Here is a 14,494-nt window from a genome sequence, read left to right on the forward strand (position 1 = left end):
TTAATTACTTTTACTTCGTACAAACGCTTACTGACTTTTACTTTGACTTTTCATTTTCAAACCGGATGAAACGTATAGGAGAAAACGCCCCAAACGGCTACGTACGCCATCTTTTTTCTGGCTGATCTGAGATCAGTTTGATATTTTTACCGTTCTACAAATTATGCTACATTTGCGAGGAAAGCTGACCCTGAATCAGTATGAAATACCGCCACTGATTTCAAGTATTGGCGGTTTATTTTGATTCCGCATTCATTCCGAAAATGTAGCTGTTGTTTTAACCGATACACGAATCGTTTTAATGTCGTTTACTTTATACATTTATGTCTTTATGAAATATACAATTATTCGCTAAAATGGAGGACCAAGCTCGGGCTATTTTACAGCGAATAATAAAGAAAATCCCTATGAAAAAGATCCAGTCTGTTCTGAGCAGCTGGGAGAGGTTATCAGACGAGCAGCTGCACAGTCTGGATTATACACAACCTAAATGGCTGTTTCTGGAGAATTTAATATCGACATGTGAGGTAAACATTCATTAAACTAATCATTTAGATTGTGTATTTAAATGAGTTTACAATGTGCAAAGAGTCTACACTTAGTTTCCATTTGGTTAGGTATAAAAACCGTCAAACGTTTACATACACTTGTAAGGAACATGAACACTTACCGTTATTTGTAACATGAATTCCACCAGGTGTCTTTAATTTTATGGTTTTTTTTGCTGCTGCAGTATGACTGGGTTGTTGGATGATTATAGGAATAAGCAGCACATTTATTTGTATGTCCCTTAGATCAGTTGTACCAGCCATGTACCACTTTGGTTGGATCCTTGACCACTCTACTAGGCAGAATGAGTACAGTTTAACCAAGTTTATTGGTTTACTGGCATTGACTTTGAGGTCAAGACATTGGGAGGTTCATCCCAAGAGCTTTATTTTAGCCCGATTTAGCCATTTCAAACCAGTTTGGGTCATTATACTACTAAAACATACAAATACATGTTTGACAGTTAGTACAGTGTTGTTGGGTTTAAAAGCTTAATACCAACTGCCCTTCCAGCCACAAATCTAGCTCATCTCAATCCACCATCAGAACTCATTTCAACAAAGCACGGTGTCAAAAAAAACCACGAAAATATTATTAAAATATCAAATCAACACAATGGTGCATGGAATGTCCACTAAGGAGTGGCTATATTTACAGTTATTATAATCTTTATTATAGCATTTTTCATTTTATTTTTATGTCAGGATCGCGTTGGCTTTAGTTTCCTCTGAATCACTGGGTGCAATCCAATACATTGCGGGACCTCAGCCATCCCCCAGGCTCAGACGTAGCTATCATGTCTGCATGTAGATGCCCGACCAGCTGATAGCACTGCTGGGGATTCGAACCTAGTGTAACCACTGTGCCACACCTGCTAATACCATACTGTAGCTAATAGGGTTTTCTTGATCTGAGTATCACAGATCATCTACCGTACATCTTCAGATCATTAAATGTTACAGTAAAGAATGAAGCCATCCCACCTTTTAATAACCTGTTTAAAAATGCTGACATACAGGGGTTGGACAATGAAACTGAAACACCTGTCATTTTAGTGTGGGAGGTTTCATGGCTAAATTGGACCAGTCTGGTGGCCAATCTTCATTAATTGCACATTGCACCAGTAAGAGCAGAGTGTGAAGGTTCAATTAGCAGGGTAAGAGCACAGTTTTGCTCAAAATATTGCAATGCACACAACATTATGGGTGACATACCAGAGTTCAAAAGAGGACAAATTGTTGGTGCACGTCTTGCTGGCACATCTGTGACCAAGACAGCAAGTCTTTGTGATGTATCAAGAGCCACGGTATCCAGGGTAATGTCAGCATACCACCAAGAAGGACAAACCACATCCTGTGGATTAACTGTGGACGCAAGAGGAAGCTGTCTGAAAGGGATGTTCGGATGCTAACCCGGATTGTATCCAAAAAACATAAAACCATGGCTGCCCAAATCACGGCAGAATTAAATGTGCACCTCAACTCTCCTGTTTCAACCAGAACCGTCCGTCGGGAGCTCCACAGGGTCAATATACACGGCCGGGCTGCTATAGCCAAACCTTTGGTCACTCGTGCCAATGCCAAACGTCGGTTTCAATGGTGCAAGGAGTGCAAATCTTGGGCTGTGGACAATGTGAAACATGTATTGTTCTCTGATGAGTCCACCTTTACTGTTTTCCCCACATCCGGGAGAGTTACGGTGTGGAGAAGCCCCAAAGAAGCGTACCACCCAGACTGTTGCATGCCCAGAGTGAAGCATGGGGGTGGATCAGTGATGGTTTGGGCTGCCATATCATGGCATTCCCTTGGCCCAATACTTGTGCTAGATGGGCGCGTCACTGCCAAGGACTACCGAACCATTCTGGAGGACCATGTGCATCCAATGGTTCAAACATTGTATCCTGAAGGCGGTGCCGTGTATCAGGATGACAATGCACCAATACACACAGCAAGACTGGTGAAAGATTGGTTTGATGAACATGAAAGTGAAGTTGAACATCTCCCATGGCCTGCACAGTCACCAGATCTAAATATTATTGAGCCACTTTGGGGTGTTTTGGAGAAGCGAGTCAGGAAACGTTTTCCTCCACCAGCATCACGTAGTGACCTGGCCACTATCCTGCAAGAAGAATGGCTTAAAATCCCTCTGACCACTGTGCAGGACTTGTATATGTCATTTCCAAGACGAATTGACGCTGTATTGGCCGCAAAAGGAGGCCCTACACCATACTAATAAATTATTGTGGTCTAAAACCAGGTGTTTCAGTTTCATTGTCCAACCCCTGTAGTTCATGTGAGGATACTTGTATCATATCTGTATTGGCCATACTTACATGTTCTGATATAGGATTGAAAAGGAAAAACAATGTCTAGGATCCCATAAATCTAACCATTCGATAAAACAATTAAGGGGTGTTGGACACGGCCAATGTTATTTATTTCCTTTCTCTCCTTATTTCCCATTTAGGAAGGCAGAGTGAGCTTAAAAGATGTGACCAAACTGGAGATGGTCTGTGAGTGCATTCTTTTCTTGATGTTTTGAGGAAAGTTCTAATCATTGTTATATAAACAGATGATAATTTTGGTTCTTCTTATTCTTAGATCATATAGACAACCCTAATCAAGGTACCTGGCATGCCTGTCAACTCCTTGAAGCAGATGGTAAGTCATGAAACAAAAATGTTTGTTTTAAACTGTAGCATAAGGTTTATAATGAATAGACCAAGGTGCTGAATTTAGTTTATTCTTTCCTCTTCACAGATGATGCATTTTCGGTGGATTTCACACAGTTTAAGGAGTTGTTCATGGCACACTTGGAAGAAGTTGTCCGACATGTAATGTTCCTTTTCTACCTTTTGATATGCAGTAATATTATTAGGAATGCTTATGCACATTCTTACTGACGTAATTATCCTACAGTCCTGTGGCAGCAGCACAATACGAACAGTTTTAAAGGCGAGAGTCAGTAAAAAAAATCATTATCTGGAATGCAGAATCTGTTGCTCCAAAATACATCGTTTGATATTGTAGCATCAAATCTAGCCTAAACTTCATCCATGCTGCACGGCACTACAGCATGAATATCTTTGCCCGCCTTTGCAAAATGCTCATGAATGTGTGTTGTCCACATTTATTTATTTGATTATTTATTTGGTGAATTGGCCCAGTATGTTCTACTATTCTTGCTTTACCCATCAATCTTTGCACACAGATATCTGTCCGAATGAAGAAACTGGATGACGGAGCTGTATGGATTCGTATCGCGTGGGGAGATAACTTTACCAAGCCCAACCATCTCAAACCAACTTATGTTGTACATTATCTGCAGACCCCCTACATCTTTATCCTTAATCTCATGCCCAAACACAAGCCTTTTCTACATCAGGTGGTAGTTTTACATTTTGATCAGCTTTTATTTAACCAGTAACGTCTGCAGAGAGTTAAAGCTTTCTTTATTATTCATTTCACTTTCAGGCTCTTGTTCTGTCCACGAGACATGTGTCTATTAAAGAAGCTCACCTGAGTGCAAGGAGCCTTACTGCAATGCGAGATCTGCTGATGAGACAGTATCAGCAGGTAAGCTTGTAAAACGAATGTTAAAAAATGTATTCGATTCTACAGATCTGAAATAAACCATAGGCATTTTTTTTTTTCAGAAGAGAATAATAAGTAACATAAAGGGAATGATTAAATTAATAAAAAACACTTAAGGCCTTCCTTAGACAGGAAGGGGGACAGTGATTGATCACTGCAGGCAATTGTTTGTAATTTTATGTACAGTAGTCTAATCGTCTGCCTTTAAATTTATGTCAGTTTTGCTTATGTCCCAGTGAAAAGACAGTGCATAAGGTATTCAGGAAGAAAAAAATGACCATATACACCGATGAGGCATAACATTATGACCACCTACCTAATATTGTGTTGGTCCTCCTTTTGCTGCCAAAACAGCCCTGCAACTGCGATGCACTGTGTATTGTGACACCTTCCTATCAGAACCAGCATTAACTTCTTCAGCAATTTGAGCTACAGTAGCTCGTCTGTTGGCCGCCGGTTTACTACTGTTCCTTCCTTGGATCACTTTTAATAGATACTGACCACTGCAGACAAGGAACACCCCACAAGAGCTGCAGTTTTGGAGATGCTCTGACCTAGTCGTCCAGCCATCACAATTTGGCCCTTGTCAAACTCAAATCCTTACACTTGCCCATTTTTCTTCCTGCTTCTAACATCAACTTTGAGGATAAAATGTTCACTTGCTGCCTAATATATCCCACCCACTAACAGGTGCTGTGATGAAGAGATAATCAGTGTTATTCACTTCACCTGTCAGTGGTCATAATGTTATGCCTCGTCGGTGTATACTTATGAATAAAAGTAAATCAGCTCTTTAACTTTAAATTGTTCTGCTCGTTATATTTTATCCAGGTGTTTCCAAATCAAGAAAGAACATTAAGAGAAAGGAATGCACCTCCCTCACGTATGTTTTTTTTTTTTTTTTTAAATATGAACTAAAAATTCATTTTTATAATAGTGTTTCTTTCCTTATATTTCACATCCAACCCTCAAATTGTGTATATACAGTATGTATAACAATGATGCATGTTTTACTCTATAGATCCCAACATTAATAAGGAGCATGCTGAGTACACTGACCGAAGGCATCAGATGGCATGTGAAGCTTTCGGTGACGGGATGTTGCCAAAGCTGGAGACCGCTGTGTACAAGGTAAACAAAAAAGCACAGGGTGCTCGGGTGGCACAGGGGTCTAAGGCGCTAGTCTGCCACTGCTGGGATCTCGGGGTCTTGTTCAAATCCCAGCTGTGCTATCGACTGGCCAGGCACTTACACTGACACAATTGGCTGTGTGCCTGTAGGAGGAAGGTACAATGGGACATTGGTCGAACAGGGTTCTTCGTCACTTCCGCAAATTAGATCTTTTGCTAACACCTTATCCTACCACTGAAACCACAGCCCAAAGTCTAATAATGCAGAAAAGTCATCTCCTAATATGTGGGTTTACATTTTTGGAATTTATTACAGATGGTTTAGCCAAAACGATTTAGAACTGTGACAATACAGTTCAAACAATTGAGAGGGTTCAGGGTGTTGTCTAAGGGTCCGACAACAGCAACCTGACTGTAGTGAGGGCTCGAACCAGTAACATTCTAATTACTATACCAGTACTTTATTTATTATATTTATTAGGATTGTAACGTCATTGTAACGTTTTACACACTTTGGTTACATTTATGACAGAACAGGTAGTTACTGGTTACACAAGATTCATCAGTTCAAGTTTAATGTCAAACACAGTCATGGACAATTTTGTATCTCCAATTTACCTCACTTGCATGTCTTGCATGAACTGTGGGAGGAAACCCACGCAGACACAGGGAGAACATGCAAACCACACAGAAAGGACTTGGACCGCTCCACCTGGAAATCAAACCCAGGACCTTCTTGCTGTGAGGCGACAGTGCTACCCACTTAGCCACCGTGCTGGCCTCCAGTACAGTTTAACAAGTTCTATGGCAAATGGGTTATAATGCTTTGCTGCCTTTTCATATTTTTATTTCTTTATGCGCCTTATGGGTGTTAATTTTCTTCTTTTCTAAAGTGGTACAGTTTTTACCTCCTGAGCTTTAGGCGGGAACACCCTGGACAGGGAGCCAATCCCTTGCAGGGTTTACAAATCAGTAGTGAAGTGCATTTGAATACTATGTTTTTTTGAATTGCTTCAAATGCATTTTTCGAATGCAAATTTGTCAAGATATTTGAAGGCTGTCTTGTGCACAAAACATTTAGAGCTTAGATTTTGAAGAAAACCAAACATGGCAACATGCACATGGTACTGTTAATGCAAGCACTGCTATTAATAAAGTAATACTAATATTCTGTTATTAAAAGACTAAAGTAAGACTGTTGTACTGTAATTACTGTGTTTAATGGTGACTTTTTTTCAGTTCAGTGTAGTGATATAATGATTTTTCTGTCTATCTGCTCTCACAGCTAGAAACAAGATACAGAGGTACTAGCAACAACACGCTAAGTGATAAAGATGACCTCTTCAAAGGGATGGTCAAGTTCTCCAGCACCAACCTGCTAGAGTCACTGCGTCACTGTGTGTCTGCAGGTACACAAGTTTATGATAATGTAAATCTGGGGATCAATTCTGAGGAGGTTTGGTTTATTTGTTCATTAGAAATGTAATGGAATTTATGGTTCATAGTTATATAGTGTTTGGATGATTTGAATAATCCCGGTAAAAATCAATAAAATCTGTCTCTATACGGATGGAGGTAAACAAGTATTTGACATACAGTATTTTAGATTTTTAAAATAAACAAATAGTGCATTAGTGGGTTATTGTATTTTAACGCTGTGACCACCCAAGCAGCCATTTATGTTTACCACTAATAAATTATTAGAACTCAAATTATTTCTCACAGCATATAACGAACAATGTCATTAAGCCAGTACTGTGTTAAGTTGATTAGTTAATATGCCGTGGCAGCCAGGACAAATTCCTTAGTGGCAGATGTCATCTTAATGGCAAAACATGTCCCTCTAAAATTCCAAGCGTCAATGGTACCTTCACACATATGCAATTTACTTATGCCGTGAGCATGGTTGCACTCCTATACCATGACATATGTTGGCTTTTGCACCTTTCGCCTAAAACAGTGTGCACAGAGAACTGTCTGAAGGTGTCTCAAGTCTCTCACAAGTCTCTGTGGCACAAGAGCCACGATTAAGATTTGCCTGATCCTTTGGTAGATTATAAACTTTATTTAAACTTTTAATCACATGATACAAACTAATTCTTACTGTTTTTTACTCTATGTTTGATAGGTATGGCTGAAGGTCCTGTCACTCCTCTGTTATCCTCAATCACACAAAAAGGTCGGAACTACTTTGTGATAACTGACAAAGTCCCAGCAGCCACAAGCCAGACTCCTGCTAACAAGTCCTGATGTGATATGACTCCGCTTACCCGAGCAGCTCATGGACATGAACACTGTGTTTTCTAAAGATTCTAACCCTGGTTGAACCATGTTTAGTCCATTTTATAAGGTTTTAAATAAAGGTTTTAAATGTTGGTGGTGTAACACCTCAGATTTAGGTAAACTTGCAGACTAATTATCAGTTTTAGATTGGGGTGGGGGGGTTGGCGTTCTGAAAGAGACCACTCATGTTTCCACTGCTGTACCACTGAGTTGCAAGCTTGAAAATGATACACAGTATTGAATGAGCATACTGGCAGTTTAATTCCATGCTGTATTGTATGAAATGTAATTTACTTTTTTTTTTTTTTTTACAATAAAGCCCTGCAATGGTCATCATTAGGAGACATGAGAAGATAAAACCAACCAGAAGAATAAAGTGGGTTCATATAATTTAGTGGTTTGTTAAACTAAGGTTGAATGATATTATATTGAAGAGCTATAAAGCCACACCAAGAGATTCCAGGATGAGGAAAAATGCAATCCCAGTCTTCTCAGCTCACTGGTCTCCATGCAGTATTTTCTTCACAATGTCATGGTAGATTTAAGGTTAAATTAAAACAGTTTAGGGTTTTGTGAAACAGTAAGAGTCAGTTTGTCTTCACCATATAAACAATTTGTTTAATTGACGGTGCTTTGAAAAGTTCAGCAGCTGGGTCAATATTCAATCAGATTGAACTTTGAGAGAAGCGACAAGTAATAAATGTGCACAATATGTGCTGCTCAAGTGGCTAGATAAGCTTAGCCAGACAGTAGGAGTTGCTGTTGTAGTAACAAAGTGATTCTTAATCCTGCATTCCCTGCCCCAGATGTGGCCAATTTTCTCTGTTCAGTGCCCATAAGCTGGTGGCAGATCAGAGACTCTTCCTAGTGGTGGTTTAACTTATTAGACCACTGTGCCATCCAAGCACCAGTGTTCACCCACATGAGTAGAGGAATGAGTCCCACTTTTCACAGGATTTAGTTTTTTTTTTTACTGGGTAACAAAGAGCAAAGATGAGAGAAACAACACTGACTCATTGGAACAATGGAAGATAAATCCTAAAATGATTTTAAAAAAAAAATTCACTGGTCAAGCTTACAAACCATTACAAACTGAATTATTTAACAATCCAGACAGTTTCTTTTGTAGATGTTTATGGCACAGCATTACTTTTCAGAAGTTTGGTGTAGATTAGTTTACTCACTCATCTAGACCTCATCCATGAGCTGGTAATGTTACCAATACTTTTTTTCTTTTTTTGGCTGCTCCTGTATTTAGGAGTCACTACAGTGGGACATTCTGGTTTGCTTACCTGCTTTGGCCCTGATTTATGCCAAATAAATGCCCTACCTTGTGCAGTGCTCCCATGTTTATATCACTGGCCTAAAGTCCTATAGCCTGGGACTTGCACTGACAGCACACTGACAAGTGCACTCTCCTAAACAATATCTAAGCTGTTCAGCCAATAGCACCCCCCTTCCTGACATAGCCAGTCATGTCTGTAGATATCTGACCAGCCCATAGTATTGCTGAGATTACAACCACCAGTGTAAGCATACTGTGAGGAACTATAGTATACTGAAAGTATATTGATAATATGAACCAAGGGTGTTTAGGCACTGATTCATAAAACTGAAACTGGTTCTACAAATTATTCTCCCTTATTTTTATAAAATGCACCGTAACAGGTTAATCAAGAACAAAATTGACCAGTTTATTATATTTAGTAAGTGATTTCTTAGAAGTAACCAAGTTTTTAGCGGTAAATGTCCACCAGAGGGCACTGCTGTGTTAGTATATTTTGTTTAAAAAGCACCACATTAGTGTGTGTTCTGCAAAGGTTTCGACACCCCTGGTCAAATTTTATGTTTTGGTAATTTCATTTCTCAATGCAATATTTGATTCAAATCATTCAAACAGGTCAACGCGATTGACATGAAATGTGGCCACTGTTTCTTTAATTTGCTGTTTGTTACCGTAGCTATGCCTCAGCCCACCTAAAGCACTGCTGATCTAGAAAGTTTTCATTCATCAGTAGCCAGTTTGTGCCATTTTTGCATTTTTTTTCTTTTGTAACCTACACTGTAAAGATGAGTAACCGAGTACAAAGTAACTAAGAACGGTTCGATTCGGGCAAAGATGGCTGTTTTGTCGTTCGTTACGTACAGAAATTTTAACCTTACAATCTGACATTCATATGAAGTCAAGGGCCTCTGCTGGACCATTTTGGAATTTGCTGGCTGAGGAAAAATATCCAAACATAAGAAAATGTGCCACATATTTGACAGCATTTTTGGATCAACCTACTTGTGTGAATCAGCCTTTTCCCACATGAAAATAAATAAGTCTAAATATCGGTCCACTCTTACTGATGAACACTTGGAAGCTGCTTGAGAATTGGTATCAGCAGCTACTGTCCAGACTACATAAACCTGGCTTACACCATTCAGTGCAAATCATCAGAATAAATTTAGTGTGATTCTTCACTTGCTTGCCCTGTAAAGCTGAATATCAGTATAGGCAACTGAACTACATTTTAAAAAGATTCAAACAAATTTTTGAAAAACGATGAGGCCAACCTTTTTAAAAAAAGTAGATTGTGATGACCTATCGACTGAAATAGTAGATCTCAAGCCACAAAGGTATGGGAATCCCTGGTCTAAACTTTCGCATAAGTTGTGTATAGATGTGATGCTCGGTGTCCACATACTTTTGGCAGCTCAGTGTATAGAAGTTGTTAAGACAGTATAGACATCCCTGGTCTACACTTTTGCATAGGTTGTGTATAGATGTGATGCTCTGTGTCCACATACTTTTGGCAGCTCAGTGTATAGAAGTTGCTAGGACAGTATGGGCATCCCTGGTCTACACTTTTGCATAAGTTGTCAAACATCCCAAGTCTCCCTGAAGTTCCGGGAGTCTCCCGCATATACATAGCGGCTCCCTGGTGCCCGCAAGTCAGATAAAATCACCCGGAATCTAGAACAAGCGGCCAAGAGCGACACACACACGCGCACACAGGCGACACAGACTTTATTCCCCGATCGCGTATTAAATCCGTTAGCTAATATACTGTCTAGTGCACTATGTAGGGAACATAAATCCATTATCTGATATACAATTTAGTGCACTGTGTAGGGAACATAATTAATTATGTAATACACTATCTAGTGCACTATGTAAGGAACACAAATCATCATCTAGTTATACTTTCTAGTGCACTATGTAGTGAACATGAATGCGTTATCTAATACACTATCTAGTGCACTATGTAGGGAACATAAACCAATTGTCTAATTCACTATCTAGTGCACTACGTAGGGAACATAAACCAATTGTCTAATTCACTATCTAGTGCACTACGTAGGGAACATAAATTCATATCTGAAATACTATTTAGTGCACTATGTAGGGAACATAAATCCGTTAACTAATACGCTACCTAAAGCATTATGTAAGAAACATAAGTCTGTTATCTGGTACACTATCTAGTGCACTAAGTAAGGAACATAAATTATTTTCTAATATACAGTCTAGTGCACTATGTAGGGAACATAAATCTATTATCTTTCACACTATTTAGTGCACTAAGTAAGGAACATAAATTATTTTCTAATATACAGACTAGTGCACTATGTAAGGAACATAAATCTATTATCTTTCACACTATTTAGTGCACTATGTAGGGAACGTTAATGTGTTTGTGACGCGAACAGTTAGCTTAGTAGCTCAGTTAGCAGCTCCTAAAAGTTCTGTTATCACCCATATCCTTTGAAGTGTGCGAGAGTTTTTTTTTTTTTAGCTTTTTGGGCTTGGGGGTCGGGGTCGAGGTCCGGGGGTACCTCCCTGAAATGAGTTTTTGCAACTTGGGATGTCTGAGTTGTGTATAGATGTAATGCTCGGTGTCCATATACTTTTGGCAGCGTGGTGTATAGAAGTTGCTAGGACGTTGTAGCGGAGCGTACTGGTTGCTGAGCGCTCCCGGAAGTAAACACTGTGAGGGCAACAGTAGCGCGTGTTGTTGTAATGCTAACGCTAGGCTGTGTCGCTCTCAGAAATATGGCCGCCCCTACGGTGGACCGGTCGAGCTGTAGCGGCCAGAAACGCAGCAATGAGCCTCAGCCTCAGTCCCGGGAAATCATTAAACCCTCCATTACAGAACTAACCAAAGCAGTGCGCACTAATATCCTGTGTACAGTGCAGGGCTGCGGTAAAATCCTCCCCAACACCCCGGCGCTCAACATGCACCTGGTCAAGTCTCACAGAGTGCAGGTAGGATGACTGGAGTTAGCACTGCGGCTAACTGCAGCCGCTCTTTATAACGCTGAGGCGCTTCGTGGTTTATTCAGTAACCTGTTCAGTTCTAAATGTGTGGTGTTTGTTTTTTATTTGTTTTATTCGTTTGGTTTGTTTGTGTTCTGCTTGGCTGAATAAAGCTCGGGTTGCACAGTGAGTGCTGAATAAAGCTAGTCAACACTAGCGCTCTCTGGCTTATATCGGCTGTCCTGGGTTCAGCTGCTTCTGCTGATGTTGCATCCACAGCTGTAGGGAAGAACAGGGTTGGTTGTCATACTTCTCTCCAGCCACCACCTAAAAACACAACCGTTTCATTCAGGTTTTGATTTGTTTGGTGGCAACAAATAACCAACAAATGACTGTCTGTCAACCTTTATGCTTTACATCTTGGGACAGTGGTAACCTAGTGGGTAGAGCTTTGGACTATCAACCGGAAGATTGGCGGTTCAAATCCAGGCTCTGCTATGCAGCCACTGTTGGGTCCTTGAGCAAGACCCTTAACCCTGTCCACTCCAGGGGCGCCGTACGATGGCTGACCCTGTGCTCTGACCCCAGCTTCCAAACAAGCTGGGATATGCGAAGAAAGAATTTCATTACTGTGCACCTGTATATGTATATATGACATAAAGTTTGTCTTCCTAAAGTTGGGTTCAACTTTCTGGAACATTCCTGGGATTTTGTTGTCTTTGGGCATGTAAGTTGTAAGTTTGGTTGCCAATTGTAAGGTTATTAAATGAACAATGTAAAACTTGATTATGATACTGTAAAGTAAATGAAGGCCGAAGGCACAGAGTGTTATGTACAAAGCAAAGTCATTGTATAAAGTAGAAAAACATAAGTAGAAAAACAGTGTGTATGGGTCAGCTGACACGTATGCTGACTGCAGCAGAAAGAGACTGGACTATACCTTATGCCAAGTTCACACTACACGACTTTCTGATTTATCGGGTCTCTGTACAGTTCACACTACACGACTGAATCTTTTGCACTCAGGAGTCTTTCAGTTGGTGTATATTTCACACTACACGACTGATCGGTGATTGAGGGTTTCACACTACACGATCACCAACTGGAATCACAGACGAGCTTCTCTGGTCCCCCTTTTTTTTTTTTTTTTTTTTTCTAACGAAAACACATGCGAGAAGTGACGAGGGGTTTAATGATACCACGTCCAAAAATGCACGTCAACAAGTAGCGAGTGATCAAAGTGTTTGTGCGCTGATATGCAGCGTAAAATCAAGAAGTGAAAATAAATGAATCTGAGTGGATTTGGCAACATGAACAGTATGGATTGTTCTATAGTGAGTTGGAGGTTAATTAATAATTTTGCAATGCAGTGTTGGTGTTCCGTTTTGTAGAGGACGATCAGGTCAGAAATACTGTAAAACGTGTGTGCGCCAGTGTATTCTGATATAAACTATATTATCCCCCTGTCTGTCCCACCTGTTTCCTCTCCTGCGTTTCCCCTCACACCGTATCCTGTGTTCTCATTGGCTGTTTGACATGTCACTCATTCTCAGTCGGACATCTCAGATCAGATATCTGACCTGCTAGAAAACTCAATCCAGTCGCCGAGCGCTCGGCGAGCCGGTCGGGTCGAGTTGTTGGATAGTTCACACTTAGCGATCGAGAGCCGAGTTTTGCTCCCGAGCCGGAAAATCTAGCGCCGACCAGTCGCCGAGCGAAATCTGGGCAACAATAGTGTAGTGTGAACTAGGCGTTAGTTGATTAAGACTTGATGAAATCAGTTTGAGAACAAAGAATGTGTAAGAATGTGAGCACGCCCCCGGCATAGATAAGACTTGCCTACAATTTGTAATAAACAAATTTGTTAACTAACTGAAGTAAAGTGATCTTTCCAATTAAAAAACACAACACTTTTCTTTTCTTTTTTTCCTTTTTATATTGATAATTTTTTTAATTGGGGCAGCATTCGATTGATTCGATTACCAGGTTGAGCGGTTTAGGACCTTTCTGTGTGAAGTTTGCATGTTCTATCTGTGTTTGTGTGGGTTTTCTTCCAGGAGCTCCAGTTTCCTGCCACAGTCCAAAGACATGCAAGTGAGGTGAATTGGCCATACAAAATTGTCCATGACTTTGTTTGATATTTATTTATATATACATATATATAATTGTCACACGTAACTAGTGTTAACACATTCGGCCTTTTGTTGTCCACAAGTCATTTTTTGCGAGTCGAATAATTTGAAATGAATCCGAGTAGAGTCTGAAGTCGCTGTGTGTTCCCATCTCTGCTATAGGTCAGGTATTATGGTGTTGTCTTCCCAACCCCTGACTCTTGAATTTTAAGTCTCTCTGTGGAAACTTATGTCCATTTAGTCAAGATTTCTAACTCGGCCCATGAAAGCTAATGTGCTTTTTAATAATGCATTTTTCTATGCATTATATAAATAATAAAACAGGTTGTTTTAATAAAACACTATAATAACACTGTCTGATAATAAAACACTAAGTCTGATCAGTTGAGAACCATTTTATGTCAAACAACAAATTTTTTTAAACCATACCTGTAACGGTTCACTGATCAAACAGTTACTAAACAACAGCATGTATGATGGACGCAGACATTGTAGAAGATTTTGTCATTAGGAAGGTAATTTAACCTGTCCTTTTTGCTATTATTCTAAGTCAAGGTGTGAGGT

General features: G+C 39.9%; 1 protein-coding gene across 1 annotated transcript; it reads left to right on the top strand.

The window, feature by feature from the left end:
• The first annotated feature begins 58 nt into the window (after positions 1–58).
• cenpn (centromere protein N) lies at positions 59–7,945 on the top strand. Its single transcript, XM_063004480.1, has 10 exons — positions 59–527; positions 3,016–3,061; positions 3,150–3,209; positions 3,309–3,382; positions 3,760–3,933; positions 4,023–4,124; positions 4,974–5,025; positions 5,164–5,273; positions 6,558–6,681; positions 7,401–7,945. The coding sequence occupies exons 1-10, from the start codon at positions 357–359 to the stop codon at positions 7,520–7,522; spliced, it is 1,035 nt and encodes a 344-aa protein (XP_062860550.1). The 5' UTR covers positions 59–356; the 3' UTR covers positions 7,523–7,945.
• The last annotated feature ends 6,549 nt before the right edge of the window (positions 7,946–14,494 follow it).

This window comes from Trichomycterus rosablanca, chromosome 11, assembly GCF_030014385.1.
Source record: "Trichomycterus rosablanca isolate fTriRos1 chromosome 11, fTriRos1.hap1, whole genome shotgun sequence".
NCBI lineage: Eukaryota > Metazoa > Chordata > Actinopteri > Siluriformes > Trichomycteridae > Trichomycterus > Trichomycterus rosablanca.